We start from the raw sequence: 18,078 nt of genomic DNA on the forward strand, positions 1-18,078 counted from the left end.
GCCCTTGGATTCAGCCCAGGTTCCTAGGCCCTCTCAGCAGCCACTGTGATCTCACTGCTGTGGCAGGATAATTTACTGAAGTATTGATCTGCATTTTGTTCTTGCCTTGTCTTCCCTTCCTCCACTCCAAGAAGCAGCCCATCACTTCTGTTTTCCAGGCCCACGGGGGTCTGTGCCGCAGGACCCAGAGCAGGTGTCTGGGACTCTCTCCCTGCTTTTGGGTTCCGAGGAGACTCCCCAAGGGGAGCGACAGAAAGAAGGGCTCAGAGGGGTTCCACCAGGACGAGGTGGCCCTGAAGAGGCAGATCACAAAAAAAGCAGTGGCTGTGTGCTGGGCCCTGGGAACTTGCAGCCCAGATGGGGCCTGGAGGAAGGTGACGTCAGCGTCTGACATCCACAGTCCGGAGCTGCTCGGACTTCCTGTTTCTTTGCGCACGTCCCACTTCTCCCAAGGTTCTGGCCATTCTCAAGGAATTAAGGGCTGGTATCCTCCTCCATGCTGGCCTGGAGAGCTCAGGAGAGTGCAGTGTGCCTCGTGCTGTGCGGCAGGTGCCAGACCCGTGTGCATTTTAGAAAGAGCTGAGTCAGTGAGGAGAGAGGACACAGTCAGGACCGTGAGGCGGCAGGAGATGAGCAAGCCAGCTGGCAGGGGAGGAAGCACGGTTTCTGGCCATGGAGCTGTGGAGGAGGCACGGGAGAGGCCCACACACGCGCATCCAAAGGGAGAGTCTGCAGTGCCCTGGGACACAGGCCAGAGATGATCTTTTTAGGCCCAGGTTTCCTCCTTGGTAAAAGTTCAGCAATTTTCCCTTGGGGAGCTCTGCTGCTTCTCAGGTGCAGCTCCTGGGGGAATAGTTTAGAGCCAGCTGGGGATTCAAGTAAGGTCAGTGGATCGGAGGCTCAAAAGAATCAAAACACCAGGTGAAGTAGGCTTGCCCAGAGGCAACCCCCACCCCCAAACAACCACCCAGGAGCTTCTAGGCAGAAGACTGCACCCCAGACTCAACTCTTCCTTGGCTTACTTCTCTCCCTTCCTGAGAGCTGCCAGCCTTCCCATAGGTTCTGCCTGCCTTGAAGGGCTCTTCACAGACAGAGCTGTCCAGGCAGAGGGCCCAGGAGGGAGGTCTGGACATCCACAAGGGTCACTCGGGCTCTGGTGGGATCTGCCCACACTGCTCTGCCACCTGAATCTCACTCACAGCCCTCCATCCCATGTCTTTGCCACGTATCACGCAGAACATGGACTGTAGTCCTATCCAAGCAAGGACAAGAGATACGTCTATCTTTCTTTCAGAAGTGATGGTGATCCCGCCGTCTTTCCGTGCCGCCATAATAGTGTGTGTGAATGTCCGGGCTGATGCTCTGAAGAAGATCAACAGCGCTGAAAAGAGAGGCAACCGCCAGGTGCCCATTAGGCTATGCTCCAAAGTCATGGACGGGCTTCTAACTGTGATGATGAAGGATGGTCACTTTGGAGAATTCGACATCACCGAGGATCACAGAGCTGGGAAAGCTGTGAGCTTCACAGGCAGGCTGAATAAGTGTGGAGCGGTCAGCCTCGGATTTGATGCGCACCTCGAGGGTCTAGGAAAACGGCAGAATAACCTGCTCCCACCCGGTCAGCTTGGTTTCACTGTCCTGACAACCTCCGCGGGCATCAAAGACCACGAAGAAGCGAGACGAAAGCACACAGGTGGAAACAAATCTTTGGATTCTTTTTCTAGGGATGTAATACACACACATAAAATGCCTCAGAGGGGCGCCTGGAAGCCACGCCACCTCTGAAGGCGTTCTCTGTGGGGCCATATCTACGCAGGCAGGACAGGAAAGGAAGGGCGAGAGCCGAGGTGGCCACCAGGTGGCGCTGCTGCCGCAGGAACAGCAGCGGGAGCCTCGCGCGCCTGGATCAAAGGGCTGCTGCTGCTCCTGAGACGCCGGCCACCGGCTCAAACGGAACCACGGAGGCCCCAGCCACCTCTGGGGTCCCACATTAAACAAACCAATTAAGACTTCTGCAGAAAGTTCTGTCCCAATCTCTGCTCTCTGACATCTCCATTGTTTGCTCTAGAATGAGCTGAATTATTTATGCTCTTGCCTCCTTTAGTCAAGGAGACAGGAGAAAAGTGGGACCAGCGGCGCGGAGGCTCCGCAGGTTCCAGGATGTATCAGGAAATCCCTCAGATCACCAATCCCACACACCAAGGTACCTGCGAGTGATGGTGCGGCTCCCCAGGCAGCTCGGGGCCCTGGGGGTGGAAGCTTGCTTCGCTGTCATCAGCCCTGTGCCCCTGGACATGTTCCCTACGTCACTGTCCCGGGCGCCCCCTCCCCAACCGCAGCATACAGCTGGGAGCTCAGGCGCTTCTGGACATGGCGATCACCATCTTCAATATTCTCATCCAGCGGGAGCCAACCGAAACATTCTCAACTGCTCTGACCCCAGAGGGTCCTCCCCGACCCCACCTCGCAAACCCGCCCTCCCAAAGAAGCACAACACAGAATCGCGTGCACATAGTGGAGTCCAGATCTGCTGGGTTCAAGAAAGCAGAGATCCCTTCTCAACCCCGGCACTGCTAAAATGCAAGGCAGGTAATTCTCTGCGGTGGAGGCCAGTCTGCACACTGAATGATGTTGAGGAGCATCCTGACTTCTTCCTGCTAGATCCCATGAGCATCTCCAAGGTGGGGGGCTGAAAACTCGCCCTCTGAGGGGAGCCCTGCCATGGAAAACCCCCAAGGGGAGCAAACCCAAGGAGCCCTGTGGAAAAACTGCCCAACCCAGCCTCCCTGAGCAAAGCCGCTTGCTCCCCTTTGTGTGACTTCGGCAGTCCTCACCTGTCCTGTCGGCGGGGGGTAGGGTGGGGTGGGTGGTGAGGTAAGTGCCCCAGAGAGCTGCTGTGAGGGTAGGTGAGGTGAGTGAAGTCACACAAGGGGCTGCAGACAGGACCCGACCCAAAGAAGGCGCTGCAGGCTGAAACTTGCAAGAACCCTCGCTCCTGCGGCCATCGCTAGCGTGCGCTCGCCTTACAGGGGACCCTAAGGCTCAGTGATGGTAAATGACTCACAAGGACCAACAGGAGCCAGAATTAACACCAAGCTGGGGGTCTTCTCCAGGCTGCTCTGGGGTGCCAGGGAGTACCTGGAGCTCAAACCTCACCACAGGCATCCACACTCCCAACACCAGTGAGGGCTAGAAGGCGTGATCCATATTTCTCTGCTCAGGACTCCCGGATCATCAAGGCACATTCCAGACATCCTCCCAGAGGCTGAGAATCTATTCCCAGAGAAAGCCAAGCTGCCAACTCAAGACTCTTCAAGTGAACCTTCCCAACTCAAGCCTGTAGGGCACATGTGCCTCCCCTGCTTCCTGTTCTTCTCTGGACCCTGGAGACTGGCTCAGGAGGTGGGCCACAGTGGCCAGGGGCTGGGCACCAGGCCTGGCACCAAGTGGTTGGGGGTTGGGACTCAGACTCTGAGGAAACCAGGGGGCTGTCCCTGGGATGTTCTGAATCCCCTACACAGCCCCCACACTGTCAGGGAAGCAGAGGTCCATATCAGGCCGGCAATGGCCTGGCATACGCAGGAAGAGGGCGGTGGCACCGGCCCCTTGAACACTGAGCCCAGCCCCAGCACTTTCTTCTCTTGCCTTCCCTTGAGAGACTCACAATCAGAATTTCTGCGACCCTTCGCCTCTAATGCTGAAAAATTCCTAGGAGCGTTCCATACTTTGTCTTGACCTGGTCTTTCACAACAAGATACCTTATGTTCTTTGATTGTCCCCAAGTCTCTGATTTCCATTTGCTTTGATTTTCATCATCTTAGGAAATATTTAAAATGAGAACAGTTCAGTAGCTTTGGTTCCTTCTCAAAAAAATCAATTGAAAAGCCAGTTGCTATGCAACCCTCAAGCATTGCTGATGTTCTGCTCCCTGGCTGATGGCATATTGTATAAAATAAGATAATCTCTTTTCTTCTGCTGAGTTTTTTTTTTAAGAAATGGAGAAAAATGTTGTTTTAGGAGAAACTTGAGATAACTCAGAGGCTCCTCATAAGCTGGAAGACAAACAACATGTCCTTTGCACAAGTCCTCCTGATTTTATCCCCAGCGGGCCTCGGTGGGGCCTGGGACAGGTGCAAGGGGAGCAGAGGGCAAGGAAGCTGGTCTGCTTCATCACAGCTTGGAATGAATAGCAAATCTGAATACCCAGGCCACTTTCTGCCCCCAGTCTGGGTCTCGCTCTCACTGCTCCCAGACCCACCCCCTTGCCCTGACTCTGCATATCTTGGAAGACACAGCTCAGGGCCCTCTCCTGGCAGGGGTCAGCCTGCAGTCCCCTTGGCCTTTCTGTGCTTCAAGCCTTGCAGGGACAGGGCCTCACTCACTGTCAGGAAGCATGTGGCTCCTTTAAGAGCAGCTCATCAGAATCCATTCTCCTTGGGAGCCAAACTCTATTTGTGACTCTCACCCAGAAGCCCTTCCTGGCTTTTCCCGCAACAAGCAGAGCTCACTCCCTCTACACGAGTGCCAGCCAGGCAGTCCCCTCCGGATCACCCCAACCAGGATGCCCGGTGTCCTGTCTCCTTCGTGGTGCTCACCACTCTGAAACGACCTTGTTTACTGGTGAACTCACGGGGAGCTGGTGCCCCAGGCCTGGGGGTAGGCACATCCCAGGATCCATCTGCCCAAGAGATGGGTCCTCCCACTTCTGGAGGTCCCTGAGAGCCCTGGAAACAGGGCCTTACCCCCAGCACTTTGCCAGGTGGAGTCTGTGGCTGGTGGACACAAACTGTTATCGCCCACAATGAGATAAGTACAGAAATGGGAAACTTTCATAGCAGTTTGATGGACTGACTTTATGTCTATGGAATTTAATATTAAAAAGTCAGGGCTGGTATTCATGAATAATTTTGGTTTTGTCACATTTCCCTTTTCCAGTTATTCTTTTTAAACATACTTACAGAAATATTGGTCGGTGGTGCGACCTCCAGCTCTGAGGCATTCTGTTTGTCTGGCCTCCTTGGCCCTGGCACCTACTCTGCAGGGACTGTCGCTGCCAGACTTCCTGTCCGATTGCTTCAGGTCCGTGGAGTGACCCCTCCTTTCCCCGGGGTGTCGGCCCTGAGCCCACAGCCAAGCATCCCACACTGTCCCTGGGCTCCTCTGCATCCAATGTCTGTCCAGCACCGGCCTCCCTGGACGTGGTCGGCCAGCCATGTCCTCCTGACTCTCCTATCCCCCCCCCGCCTGTGTTTCTGCAGCATGTCCTCCCCGGGGAAAGTGAGATCCCCACCTTGGACCCCACTTGCCTCTCACAATCCCACAACTTGCTGAGGAGGCCCGAGTCTGGCCCTGTACCTTTCTGGAACCCTGAAGAACACACAGGCTCTGAGGGGCAGCAGCCCCCCACCGTGGCTTCCTGAGAACAAGAGGGGTGTGGAGGTAGGGGCGGCGGGCAGGGCGTGGGGCAGGGCCTGGGGGAGGCTCTGCTGCAGGAGACAGCTGGGCCCCGCTCCATCCCTGGGCCCAGGCGAGGGGCAGCAGTATCTTGTCCTTTCTGGCCAGGCTTGGGGGCTGGGGATGGATACGGGGACCTAACTCCACATCCTGGCATGTCCTCTATCCTGACACCTCTGAACTCCATGGCAGAGGTCTGAGTCTGGTCAGCTATGCCTTGCTAGGCTACAGCGGGTGCAGTCTGCGCTCTGCCGAAAGCACACATCGAGCTCCAATTTCTCCCTTCCTGTCACCTCACCACCACGGATTCCTAGCTTCCCAGCAGGAAGTCAGGGAGGTGAGTGGGGACTGAGGTCCCCCTGCACCCTCTCACTTCTCACTGCATCAGTCCTGGTCTCTCTGGAGCTGTCCCACTGCCCAGGTGGGCTGAGGCCACCTATCTTGTTGGCCAGGGGCTCCGGTCAGCCCCATGGCCCACCCTCCCCATACCATCCCCAGAAAGAGGAGGCTGTAGCGTCACAAGGGGCCCATGCCCACTCCCCTTACCCTCACTCTGCCTGTGGGGGACTCCGAGGGTATCAACATGGCCCAGGCAAAGCAGAACCCCTCCCGACAAGGTGGAAAGTAAGGAGCGGTGGCCAGACTGGCCGTGGCCACAAAGGCAGGCCCTGCCACACCTCATAACCCGACCTCGCCTGCAGGCGAGGCCGCGCACTGGTGGCAGCCTGCATCCCCCTCTAGCCGAGGTGGCTTGCCCGAAGTTTCCACAGACACTCAGGTGACAGAGGTCCCGGGCCCAGGCCCAGGAAAGGCAAGATTGTCCACAGGGCGGGAGAACACAGAGGCCTCTCCACTACCTCCAAGCCATCACAGAGAAGAGGTGCCAAGTACAGCGTGAAGTCCTTCCTGCATCCTCCTTCAAATCAGAAATAAAACATTGGACACGACACGTGTAACATGCCACTAGAGACCCTTCCCCAGGTGCTAGCGCTCAGTTAAACAGAAATACTTGGACTCTCTCATTTTTAAATTATTGCTTTTAAAAAAAATAAGCAATTTTTCCATAGTTAAAAATGTGCTATAAGTGTATAAAAGAAACCCTCAGGTATAAAAGAAACATCCTTATCATGATACATTAAGAAAATTCAGCAAAGTAGAAAGAAGAAAGTAAAAATCCATGACCTACTACCCAGAGATAAGTACTGTTCACATTTTATGTATTCCTTCAGTCCCTTCTGTGTATATATTTGTACACAAAATCGAGATCATAATACCGGAAGCTTATATCCTTCTTTCCCCAAAAGCAAACCGACTTGACTTTATGCTGTAACCATTTCCCAAAGCCCTTACACATGCTTTGAAAATGATATTTATTGCCAGTCTAATAACCCACCATTGAAAAAGCAAGAGAGTTCCAGAAAATCATTTATTTCTGCTTTAGTGACTATGCCGAAGCCTTTGACTGTGTGGATCACAATAAACTGTGGAAAATTCTGAAAGAGATGGGAATACCAGACCACCTGACCTGCCTCTTGAGAAACTTATATGCAGGTCAGGAAGCAACAGTTAGAACTGGACATGGAACAAAAGACTGGTTCCAAATAGGAAAAGGAATATGTCAAGGCTGTATATTGTCACCCTGCTTATTTAACTTATATGCAGAGTACATCATGAGAAAAGTTGGGCTGAATGAAGCACAAGCTGGAATCAAGATTGCTGGGAGAAATATCAATAACCTCAGATATGCAGATGATACCACTCTTAAGGCAGAAAGTGAAGAACTAAAGAGCCTCTTGACGAAAGTGAAAGAGGAGAGTGAAAAAGTTGGCTTAAAGCTCAACATTCAGAAAACGAAGATCATGGCATCTGGTCCCATCACTTCATGGCAAATAGATGGGGAAACAGTGGAAACAGTGTCAGACTTTATTTTTCGGGGCTCCAAAATCACTGCAGATGGTGATTGCAGCCATGAAATTAAAAGACACTTGCTCCTTGGAAGGAAAGTTATGACCAACCTAGACAGCATATTGAAAAGCAAAGACATTACTTTGCCAACAAAGGTTCATCTAGTCAAGGCTATGGTTTTTCCAGCAGTCATATATGGATGTGAGAGTTGTACTATAAAGACAGCTGAGAGCTGAAGAATTGATGCTTTTGAACTGTGGTGTTGGAGAAGACTCTTAAGAGTCCCTTGGACTGCAAGGAGATCCAACCAGTCCATCCTAAAGGAGATCAGTCCTGGGTGTTCTTTGTAAGGACTGATGTTGAAGCTGAAACTCCAGTATTTTGGCCACCTGATGCGAAGAGCTGACTCATTTGAAAAGACCCTGATGATGGGAAAGATTGAGGGCAGGAGGAGAAGGGGACGACGGAGGATGGGATGGTTGGATGGCATCACCGACATGATGGACATGGGTTTGGGTGGACTCCAGGAGTTGGTGATAGACAGGGAGGCCTGGTGTGCTGCGGTTCATGGGGCCGCAAAGAGTCGGACATGACTGAGTGACTGATCTGAACTGAACTGAGAATTTCCAAAACCTCAGTAACAAAATTATATGTCTCTTTCTCGTTGCCCATTTTACTGTAACTGTCTCATAAGGGCAGCATTTCCCAAAGCAAATTCTGTAGAATGTTGATTCCATGAGGAAAAGGGTTCTGTTGAGAAAGAATTTTGAGAAACCATGTGTATTGACCCACCTCTTGGAGATTCACCCTGCACATTTTCATAGTAAAGTCTCTGAGAAATTTTGTTGTCAGAAATACCTGTTTTACTTTGTCGTGTAGGCCTTTCCCAGACTCATTTGACCATGGAACCCCTCTATTCTCCTATGCAAACATCTAAGAACATCCTAAGAATTAGCAATGCAGAACACTTTTAGGGACAATGTGCTTCTTTTTCTACCTTTAAATAAAATTTGGGTTGTGATGTTACCATCTGTTACCAGTTCTCACCCTCTCAGCTCCCAAGGAGCTGATCAGGCTCCTTGCCCTGCTGGTACCTTCAGCAGGGGCTCCTGGGCTTTGCCAGGTGCCCAGACTCGGGGTGCTCCGCTGTGCACCCCACCCATGCCTTTGCAAAGGATGCACTCCTCTGCCCTCCAGGCTTCAGCCCCGCGTGCCAGTGTCTCCCTGGCTGGCCCTCCTGGAATGGCACGAGGTGCCCCAGACCCAACACATCTCCTCTCAGCTCGCTGCCTTTCTCCCCAACGTGCCCCGTCCCCTCCTGTGCTCTCCACCTCAGGGGCCGCCTCATCACCTAGCAGGCTGCCCAAGGCACAAGCTCAGTGGCCTTTCACCTTCATCCACGTAGCACCCATCCCCTCCTGGTCTGGCCTCCTAAAATTCTCTCCCTTCTCTGTGGCTATGGTCCCAGGACAGCCCACGACTGTCCTCCCTTTGACGCTGCCCACTTTCTCCCAAGCCACCACTCCCACGGCCATTCTGCACACTGGAGCCTGGGGATCTTCTTAGAAATGCAAATCGGATCGTGTTACTCTCCTGCTAGAAACTGCCCTAGTGAGAAAACCAACCCCCTTGGCAGGAGGTACAGAGCCCTGAGAATCCGCTCCTTCCAGCTAGCTTCTTCAACACCAACTTCTGCTGTTTTCCCATCTTGCGCTGTCCCCTTCAGTCAGATTCAGCTGCCCCCTGTTCCTCCCACGGCCTGCTCTCTTCCTGCCTTTAACTTGAAACATCCCTGTGCTGGTTCATCCCCTTTTTCACTCCCTCCCTGCGGCTGAAAAGTCACTGCCTCCAGTCATCTGCCTTGACCTCTGAGGAAGGATTGCCTGCCCCACCTTTCCCCTGCCAAGTCTCTGAGCCCTCGGTTATAACTGTTTCCCTGTCTGCACCTCCACTCCAGAGCAGCCCCTGAGGTCCGGGGGGTGACACCTGATACACAAAAACCCTCAAAAAGTGCTTGTTAGATGATGAGCTTTGTCCTTAGGCAAATGGATGTGACAAATTACATCAACAGACTTTCTGATATTAAACAATCATCACCTTCCTATAATAAACCCTATTTAATCATGAGGGGAATTTCTCTTTATGTATTACTGAATGAAAGGCTTAAAGCCTCATGATTTTTTACATCTATTTTTAGAAGTGAAACAGGTCTGTACTTTGTCTTAGATATGCTACCTCTGGCAACTTTGAATGTAGGAATCATATTGGCCTGAAAGAGAAATTGGGTGGATTTTAGAACATATATATATTCTGAAATTGTTTATATGATATTGCATTATCTTTGCTTAATAATTCCTTGCAAATGAATAAAATATACTGGCAAAAACAGGTTATCTGATTCTCTGTTTAGAGGTAATTTTAAGATAACTTTGAAAACAGTGAAGCACTTGAGTTCCCACATGATTATGGGGTTTCCCATTTCCCCAAGAAATCCTGAATTTCCCAAGATCTTCTGGGTCCCTGACCCAGAGTTTCTCAAAATCTTACCTACAGGTTTTCTACTGGTTTCTACCAGGTTTCTACCTGCGTGAGATACTTAAGGAAAGAAAAACAAGAAGAAACATCTTTGGGTGGGGACAATTTAGCACAAAGTCTGTCAGGAAGTAGTTAAAATAATCAAGGCTTTGTTCCATGGAGTAATTAACATTGGGAAGGAGACAGACAGTTCCTAGGCCAAATGAGAACCAAAACGTTGCCCGCACTGGTGAGCAGTTAACCACACACAGCCCTCCAGTTTTTCCTTTTAATGCCCTGACCGCTCGGTGGCTCTTCTCCTCTTCCTACCCGCTGCCCTCTGCAGAGGCAAAAAGTGGGGAGGGGGCTGGATATAACCATGCCCATCCCTCAAGCTACCAGCCTCGAAATCCCTCAGATGCTGAAGGATGCTAATGAGGGGTCTCAGGCCAGGAAAGGGGAACCCAGCCTGAGGAGGGGGCAGGAGGGGGAGGAACAGGGAGCACGTTGATGACTGCTCTAATGGGGATGCACAAGTCCCGTCGGACATTCCAAAGCCCTTTGTCAGCAAACGGAGGCTGGAACGGGATCACTGGGCGTGGGTCACCCTAGCCTTACCCCGCTGTATACTGCGCCTGCGTGCCGAGAATGTCCCACCCTGCCACAAACTGCCTGCTTACCTGCAGAGGAAGGTGTGCACGCCCCTCCTTCACAGACCACCACTGGGTATCAGGGTGGAGGGGTCAGGAAAAGGCCCAGGCAGCAACTGTCCCCAAAGCTTTCCCTTCAGCCAGGAAAAGCACCCCGCTGTGGGTTGCATTGTACGTATGCTTTCTGATCTTTTAGCTTATGCTTCCTCTCTTCTTTCTAGACTAAATATGCCAAAGGTTTGCTTTTCCCAAGGCTCGCTTCTCGATGGAGCCTATTGTTACTTTCTATTTGCTACTTTATTGATTTTTGTCTTTTCCTAAACTATTTCCTTTTTACTTTCCTTAGGTTTCGGGTTTGGGTAGTTGTTAATATCTGTTCTAACTTACTGAGTTGAATACAGGGCTAACTTGTTTTCATTCGCTCAGGGTGATCTTGGGAGGCGCCTGCCTCTGAATACAGCTTTGGCCACACTCCACAGGTTTTGATCTGTAGTGCTCTCATTTTGATTGGTTTTCCCCAATAGTCTGCAATTGAGGCTCTAACAATATTCTTCCCAGGAGATTTTTTTTTCAGAGAGACTGGACTTACTCTTTTTATATATCCCCTTCCTCCATCTAGTTTTAGAGCACTGAGTATAGTCCAAACAATTTTTGCTGTATGAAATTCACTAAAACTTTCTTTATGACCTAAAGTACATTTGTAATTGTTAAGTGTTCTATGATTCCTCAAAAAGAAGGCATATCTTTGATAGGTATAGCAAGGGGAAAAGATGGTATAACTAATTTAACTTTACCCATTATATTAATTTGCTTCCCAGGCAGCTCAGTGGTAAAGAATTCGCCTGCAATGTAGGAGACATTGGGTTCAGTTTCTGGGTTGGGAAGATCCCCTGGAGTAGGAAATGGCAACCCACTTCAGTATTCTTGCTAGGGAAAACTCTGTGGACAGAGAAGCCTGGTGGGCTATAGTCCATGGGGTTGTAGAGTCGGACACAACTGAGCAACTAAGCATGCTGCTGCTGCTGCTAAGTCACTTCAGTCATGTGTGACTCTGTGGGACCCCATAGATGGCAGGCCATGAGGCTCCCCCGTCCCTGGGATTCTCCAGGCAAATGAGCATTGTATTATTTGAAACTCCTATGCCTTTAAGAGGAGAAGGCAGTGGCACCCCACGCCAGTACTCTTGCCTGGAAAATCCCATGGACAGAGGGGCCTGGTGGGCTGCAATCCATGGGGTCACTGAGGGTCGGACACGACTGAGCGACTTCACTTTCACTTTTCACTTTCATGCATTGGAGAAGGAAATGGCAGCCCACTCCAGTGTTCTTGCCTGGAGAATCCCAGGGACAGGGGAGCCTGGTAGGCTGCTGTCTATGGGGTCGCACAGAGTCGGACACGACTGAAGCGACTTAGCAGCAGCAGCAGCATGCCTTTAAGAATGTAATCTGTTAAAGGTCTTGGAAAGGGTATGAAAGACTCCTGCAGTTAGGTGTTTTGCAGATTCCCCCTTGTTCTGACAGTCTGCTCTGGTACATTTGACGTTGTCCTTGGGACATTGAGGGACCACGACTACCATCCTCCGCAGTGGTCACTGGCATCACTATAGAGAAACACACTTCCCAAGGTAGGAAAAGTGGGCTCAAGGGCCTTCGTCATCATGTCTGTACTGCAGGCCTTCTATGTTGTCTGCAGTTCAATTTCATTTTGTGAGACTAAGACTCTGCCTCTGAGTAAAGGACTTAACCCTCCACATAATTACTACGCCTGATGTGCCTCGGCTTCATCTTAATACGACCTGACTTTTTTCATACTGAGTGAGGTCAGACCACAGATTCCAGAATTTGGCTGCCAGGGTGAGAAGCTGGACTCCTAAGGAGCCAGAGAAAGAAAGAAAGAAAGTGAAGTCGCTCAGTTGTGTCTGACTCTTTGCGACCCCATGGACTGTAGCCTACAATGCTCCTCTGTCCATGGGATTTTCCAGGCAAGAATACTAGAGTGGGTTGCCATATCCTTCTCCAGGGGATCTTCCCGACCCAGGGATTGAACCCGGGTCTCCCGCATTGTAGGCAGACGCTTTAACATCTGAGCCACCAGGGAAGTCTAAGGAGCCAGATGCTACTGGCTACTCATGCCACTGAACTGCCTTAAACCTCAGTTTAAGTTTCACAAGTCCTTACTTGTGAAATGGGATCATCATAGCTCCACCTCCTCCTCTGTCCTTGGATTGAGTAAATTTCATGTAAAGTGCTCCCAAGCTGCTTAGCACAGGCCTGGCTCAGTTCACACTGGCCTGGCACCACGAGGCTCCTTCCTTCCTCACCAGCTCTCCTTTCAGCCCACCCCGTTATCTTTCCGTCTGGGGGCTTCCTAACTCCGCTTGTATAGACCTTGCATGCTGATAGGAAAAAGGCTTCAAGTCTGACGGCAAAGGGGTATAAGAAGGGCAAGAGTGCTCAGTGAGAACAGCAGCTACGTGGCATGAGAAGAGGACGTAGGCTGAAGACGCAGGCAGGAGTCAAACTGAGGGGCGTCTCAACCTTGCCTTTCTGCTGCTTTGACATCCAGGGCCTTGCTGACCTGGGAGAAACTGTCCCTCCCAGGGTTAACCAATTCCCAGAGTCAGTAAAGTGCTCACTGTGAAGCATATGCTCTTCAAATGCAGACCAACCGATGCAGAGTCCACACCCCCAGCCATCTCCTTCATCGGGCACTCACGCTCCAGCCCATTATCCCCAGAGCACATCCCCAAGGACCAGGCACCAGGCACTCAGAGGCAGCCCTGGTTCCCCAGAGCCCACTGAGATGATTCACACTGGCCAGTCCTAAGCCTGCTTAACTGTGATTAACCTGGTCCTTCCCGAGGAAACCATAATGAAGGCGCTCACCCAGTTTCCTTCTCCTCCCCCAGGCCTCCCGACCAACCCTGGCGCTTCCCTGTGTGGCCTTACAGGGCCAGAAACTGTGGGTAAAAGCTCTTCCATGGCAGTCACCTCCTGAGCTGTTGGTCTCACCAAACCTGAACCTAAATTTTTAAAGAGAAAGTGAGGTTGAAAGGAGAGCAGGGGCGGCTCACAAGTTCCTTGTTTCTTACAGGAAACACGGGACAGCTGGGGAGAGGCGAGGTGGTTTTGGCCAACATAAAGGCTTTTCAAGGGGGCCTCTGCCCCACTGGAGGGCCCCATTCATCCCACAGAGGTGGGGGCCCTGGTGAGGTGCCCACTCACCTTCCCGTAGCTCAGCAGGATTATCCGCACCAGGACGACATTGATGTGGGCCCCCAAGGACTCATCGTGATAGATTTCGTTGACCTGAAAGACAACCAGGGACACGTCAGCAGAAACCACAGGCTCACAGACCAGCCCTGGCTTTGTAAATGGCATCGCCACCAGCTCAGCCCCGGGGCAGAACCCGGGCACACCACCCCACCCCTTCCTCCTTGCCACACTTCATACTCAGGCATTACCATCAGCTCTGAATCAACCCCTTCCTTTCCCTCTGCTCCTCCTGCCCCCTTACAGCCAACCACTGAGTGGACACTGCCCCTCTCTCCTCAGCAGCCCCTCCGACCACCCCAGGGAATCTCCACCTAGAGCCTACACTGGGATGTGGACACTGCCCACGCTAAATGCTGGAGCCGCTAACTGGAACACAGCCCTTTCTGCCAGGGTGAACACGGCTCAAACCGCGGTAGAAGGGGCAATCCTGGGACTGTCACTGGTAGAAATTACTCCATAGGCGCTGCCGGTGGCTGTGAGATATTATCTGTACTCATCACAGCTTGGAAAGGGGAGTCATTTTACGTGACCCCCAGATCTAATTTTTAATGTGCTAATTAAGAACAGATATTGCTGTACCACAAAGGTGCTTTCTGTGTTCTGTTTTGGGAACTACAGCTGACTCAGTGGGCTTCCTTTGTATTTTATCATTTTTTACTTTCTTTTTTGGGCTTCCCAGGTGGCGCTAGTGGTGAAGAACCCATCTGCTGGGTTGGGAAGATGCCTTGGAGGAGGGCATGGCAACCCACTCCAGTATTCTTGCCTGGAGAAGCCCCATGGACAGAGGAGCCTGGTGGGCTACAGTCCATAGGGTCGCAAAGAGTCAGACACAATCGAAGTGACTTAGCACATGCATGTATTTTATTTTTTACATTTACAAACATTATTTGAACAGGTTCCCGTGGGCCTCACCAGAAGTCAGAGGAGTCCACGGCACAAGAAAGGTGAGGAACCTCCCCTCCCCACAGCATAGCCTGCATGGCCTTCCAGAAACTCTGGTTATGGTTAACCCCAGGTTTGGAGCCAGCCAAGTCTCCCTTTCCCACTAACCGCACCCTCACACACTCTCAGGATCTTACCTGGAACAGTGCTCTCACTACCACCCCCTGCATTCATTCACTTCCTGACCAAACTTGACTCTTCTGGAGGCCCAGCCTCCAGATCTCATCTGCTTCCCAGCAAGCATCAGGGTCCATCACTTCCTGAGTTCTCTGTATTTTCCCTGCATGTCTCCAGCACTCAGGATGCAGTCGCACCCAGCAGATACTCAGGACACACTTGTCAAGAGAACAAATCCACTCATGCCATCACTCAGTGGAGAGGCATGAACTCGTTGTGCAGGCCCTCCCTGTGTGCCGACCAAACCCCAGAGGCTGCTGACCTTCCCCTGGTGAGGGCAGATCCCGCCAAATGCATGTCCCAGAGCCCCCTCTGTCATCTCAGGCCAGGGCCCTTCTCCCCAGGAATCCCAACTTTTTGAATCTCTATCTGAGCAATGGAAATTGCTACCTGCAAACAGCAGGAAAACCCTTTGGGAAATCTGAGAGTTAGCAAGTAAAATCGATTCACGATGGATGGGGTGGGCAGGCACATGGGGCATGCTAGACAAAGAGCCTGGTGATCACTGTCAGCCTTGCTGTGGCACCAGTGGGAGGGAAAGAGGGGTCCTGGGACGCCTCCAGCCAGCCCTACATGTGGCCCCGTGGGAAGCCTCCTGCCCATAAATCTACTTTCCAATTATATTTCTCTGCCCAGACCTGGCTTTCCTCCAGGGAAGCGATGACTGATAGCCTACAGGATGATCACTGCAACTCGTGCATGAGTCTGGAGAGAGTGAACACTGGCCTGAGAGTCACACGCCGACAAGGTGAAGCTATGACTGGCAAGGTGGAGCCAACTCACCCACACTGGGCCTTCCCTTCAGTAAAACAAGATGAAGTCTCATCTTGCTTTGTAAGGACTAGACTTCCACACGTATGTGATGGACTGATCCTGGTGAAAACAGCAAAGCTGGGGTTGTCACTGCTGCTAAGCCCTGTCACCCTGCAGCCCCCAGGAGGTCGCAGTGGCAGGGTGCACACCCTCTAAATCCAGATGTCCTTGCCCACCTTTGAGGGTCAAACCAGACCTAGGCTTTTTGGTCCACAGTGAGACAATAACCCTAAAAGTCAGTTTTTCCTAAGAGAGAGGGTTTTTTTTTTTTTTTGTCTGTCTCCAAAGTATCATTTTATCTCTCACAAGCAATTTGGCTCACAGAGTTTGACCGAAAGTTGTGGTGTAGAGCAGAAGAAGGCAGTGATACAGGAAGGTTCCGCTGGCCCTGGGGCGGGGAGCAGGGGTGGGCACGAGAGAAGAGAGGGGGCAGAGACAGGGGTGAATGGCAAGCTTCACTCTACATGCTTCACTTCTGACTCCTAGGTCATGCTTCGAGTGAAAACAGTTCAGATACTTGGCAAGAAGATGAAAGCAGAGAAAGCTTGAACCTTCTCTCTGGGACCTGGGAGGGGACAAGGTCACATCAAGTCCCCGAAGTCTGGGTGACTTCAGATAGCTACGCCTGGGGACCCAAAGACAGTGGCAGGGTAGCCTGCTGTTCGGAAGGGATTCAGGGCTGAGTTTACAGAATTATCTCCTTTGATGTTCCCAATAGCTGTTGGAGGCCAGAAGGAGGGGTGTCAAGCCCTCCTGAGAGATGAGGAAGCTGAGGCTGGCCCCCGAGGGAGGAAGGAGATGCAGGGCTGGCCCCACCTCAGTTGCTGGCCCAGAGCCTACCATCAAGGCCCTCCTGTCTCCTGGCCCCACCACTAGGGCTGAGGGTGGCCACTCTCATCTCGGGGAAGGGGTCTTATGTCCTTCTTGGACAGTGGGCGGGTCTGACCCTGACTCCTGATTCCGGACAGAAGGGGGCCAGACCCCCCAGCAACTCCACCACTAGGTCCCAAGCTCTGCGAGGCAAAGCCCCACCTGCCGCTGGGGGTGAGGGCCAGGTGTTCAGGGCCGAGGTGTCGGGCTGCTGCACAAGGCCCAGCTGTATCTTCTGAGCTGCCCACCAGCCACCAGCTCCTGGCAGTGGGGCTGGGCACCCTGCCTCTGGCCTTGGAGACCAACTAGGCCTTCAGGACTGCTGGGGAGCTAAATAGGGCATGTCCAGAGCTTGCCCAGGAGACAGCCAAAAAGGAAGCCAGGCCTGCTCTTGAGGTGTCCCAGCCCTGCCTGCCCTGGTGCCCTCCACTGAGGTGCACCTTTCTCTGTTTCTTCTAGAAAGCCTCCGCCCTTCCACACAGAGACACAGCTCCACACAACCTGCTTCTTTGGGAATCGGGGCTTTGAGCTGGGTGCGCCCCAGCCCCTCTCTACAGCATAGGCACCTCTTGGCAGCTGCTGGACCTTCTAGGTGGTCCCCAACCCGGATCCCCACTCCCAAGCCCTCCTGATGGCCCAGCCCCTGCAGACCCCCCAGCGGGTGGGAACCCCGCGGTGACCAGCTGGCGGGGCATGTCTTCTTGCCCATTAGGTGGTATGACTGAACCCTTACACCTGCAAACACGTGCCCCTCTGGCGTCCAGCTCCCAGTGCCCAAGCTGTGATTCATCAGGACCAGAAAGAGCAGAATGCAGGGCTTGTGGGGCATGGAGGAGGCTGGCTGTGCTGAGGAGAGGGCCCTGCCCTGCCCCCCAGGGCCACACCAACTTTTTAGCGGGTTGTGAAATTGCCTCAGCCCCACAAAGCCAGCTGCACCCCATTCCCCACAGGATGCTCCCAGCAGGGCCCACTGTGGCATGGAGACCCCCATGAAGGGGCAATATTTCTGCCAAGCAGAGAGCTCACAGACACAGCACAAAAAGCCACAAAGACAGAGGCAGCTTCCCAACATCTCCCTTCCAATGCCCCTTTCTCCCCAACCCCCATTCCACTTTCTCAACAGGCAGACAGGAAGCAGCTCCTTTCCACCCCATGTCCTCCTGCCCAACCTCCCACCCTCATGGATCATTCTTTATGATGGCTGCCACTCCGAAAGGTCTGACTTCCTCTTTCCTCTGCCTGAAACCCTCAACGGCTCCTCAGCGCTTTCAGGAACAGCCCTCAGCCCTCAGCTTGGCACGTGGGGCCCTTTCAAAGGTGGCCCTGGCTTGCTTCTCTGAGCTCCACTTCAGCTACTTTCCTTCGGGAACCCTCACTCCTGACAACTCTGCCTTCTCCTGCTTATGCAATGGTTCGTACCTGTAATTCCCTCTCCAGCCTCTGGATTCTCAAAAAGCATTTGAAAAAGCAAAGGGCAA

The 18,078-nt window shown here is 52.4% G+C and overlaps 1 protein-coding gene across 2 annotated transcripts in view; it reads right to left on the reverse strand.

Annotated features, from left to right (window-relative positions):
* Positions 1–18,078, reverse strand: part of ADAMTS2 (ADAM metallopeptidase with thrombospondin type 1 motif 2) — a 247,815-nt gene that overhangs the window by 58,513 nt on the left and 171,224 nt on the right. For both annotated transcript variants that reach the window (XM_044948497.2, XM_025293941.3), the window contains exon 5: positions 13,748–13,831. In XM_044948497.2, the coding sequence (XP_044804432.1) occupies positions 13,748–13,831 (84 nt within the window). The remainder of the gene's footprint in view (positions 1–13,747; positions 13,832–18,078) is intronic.

The sequence above is a fragment of the Bubalus bubalis genome, chromosome 9 (genome assembly GCF_019923935.1).
Source record: "Bubalus bubalis isolate 160015118507 breed Murrah chromosome 9, NDDB_SH_1, whole genome shotgun sequence".
NCBI lineage: Eukaryota > Metazoa > Chordata > Mammalia > Artiodactyla > Bovidae > Bubalus > Bubalus bubalis.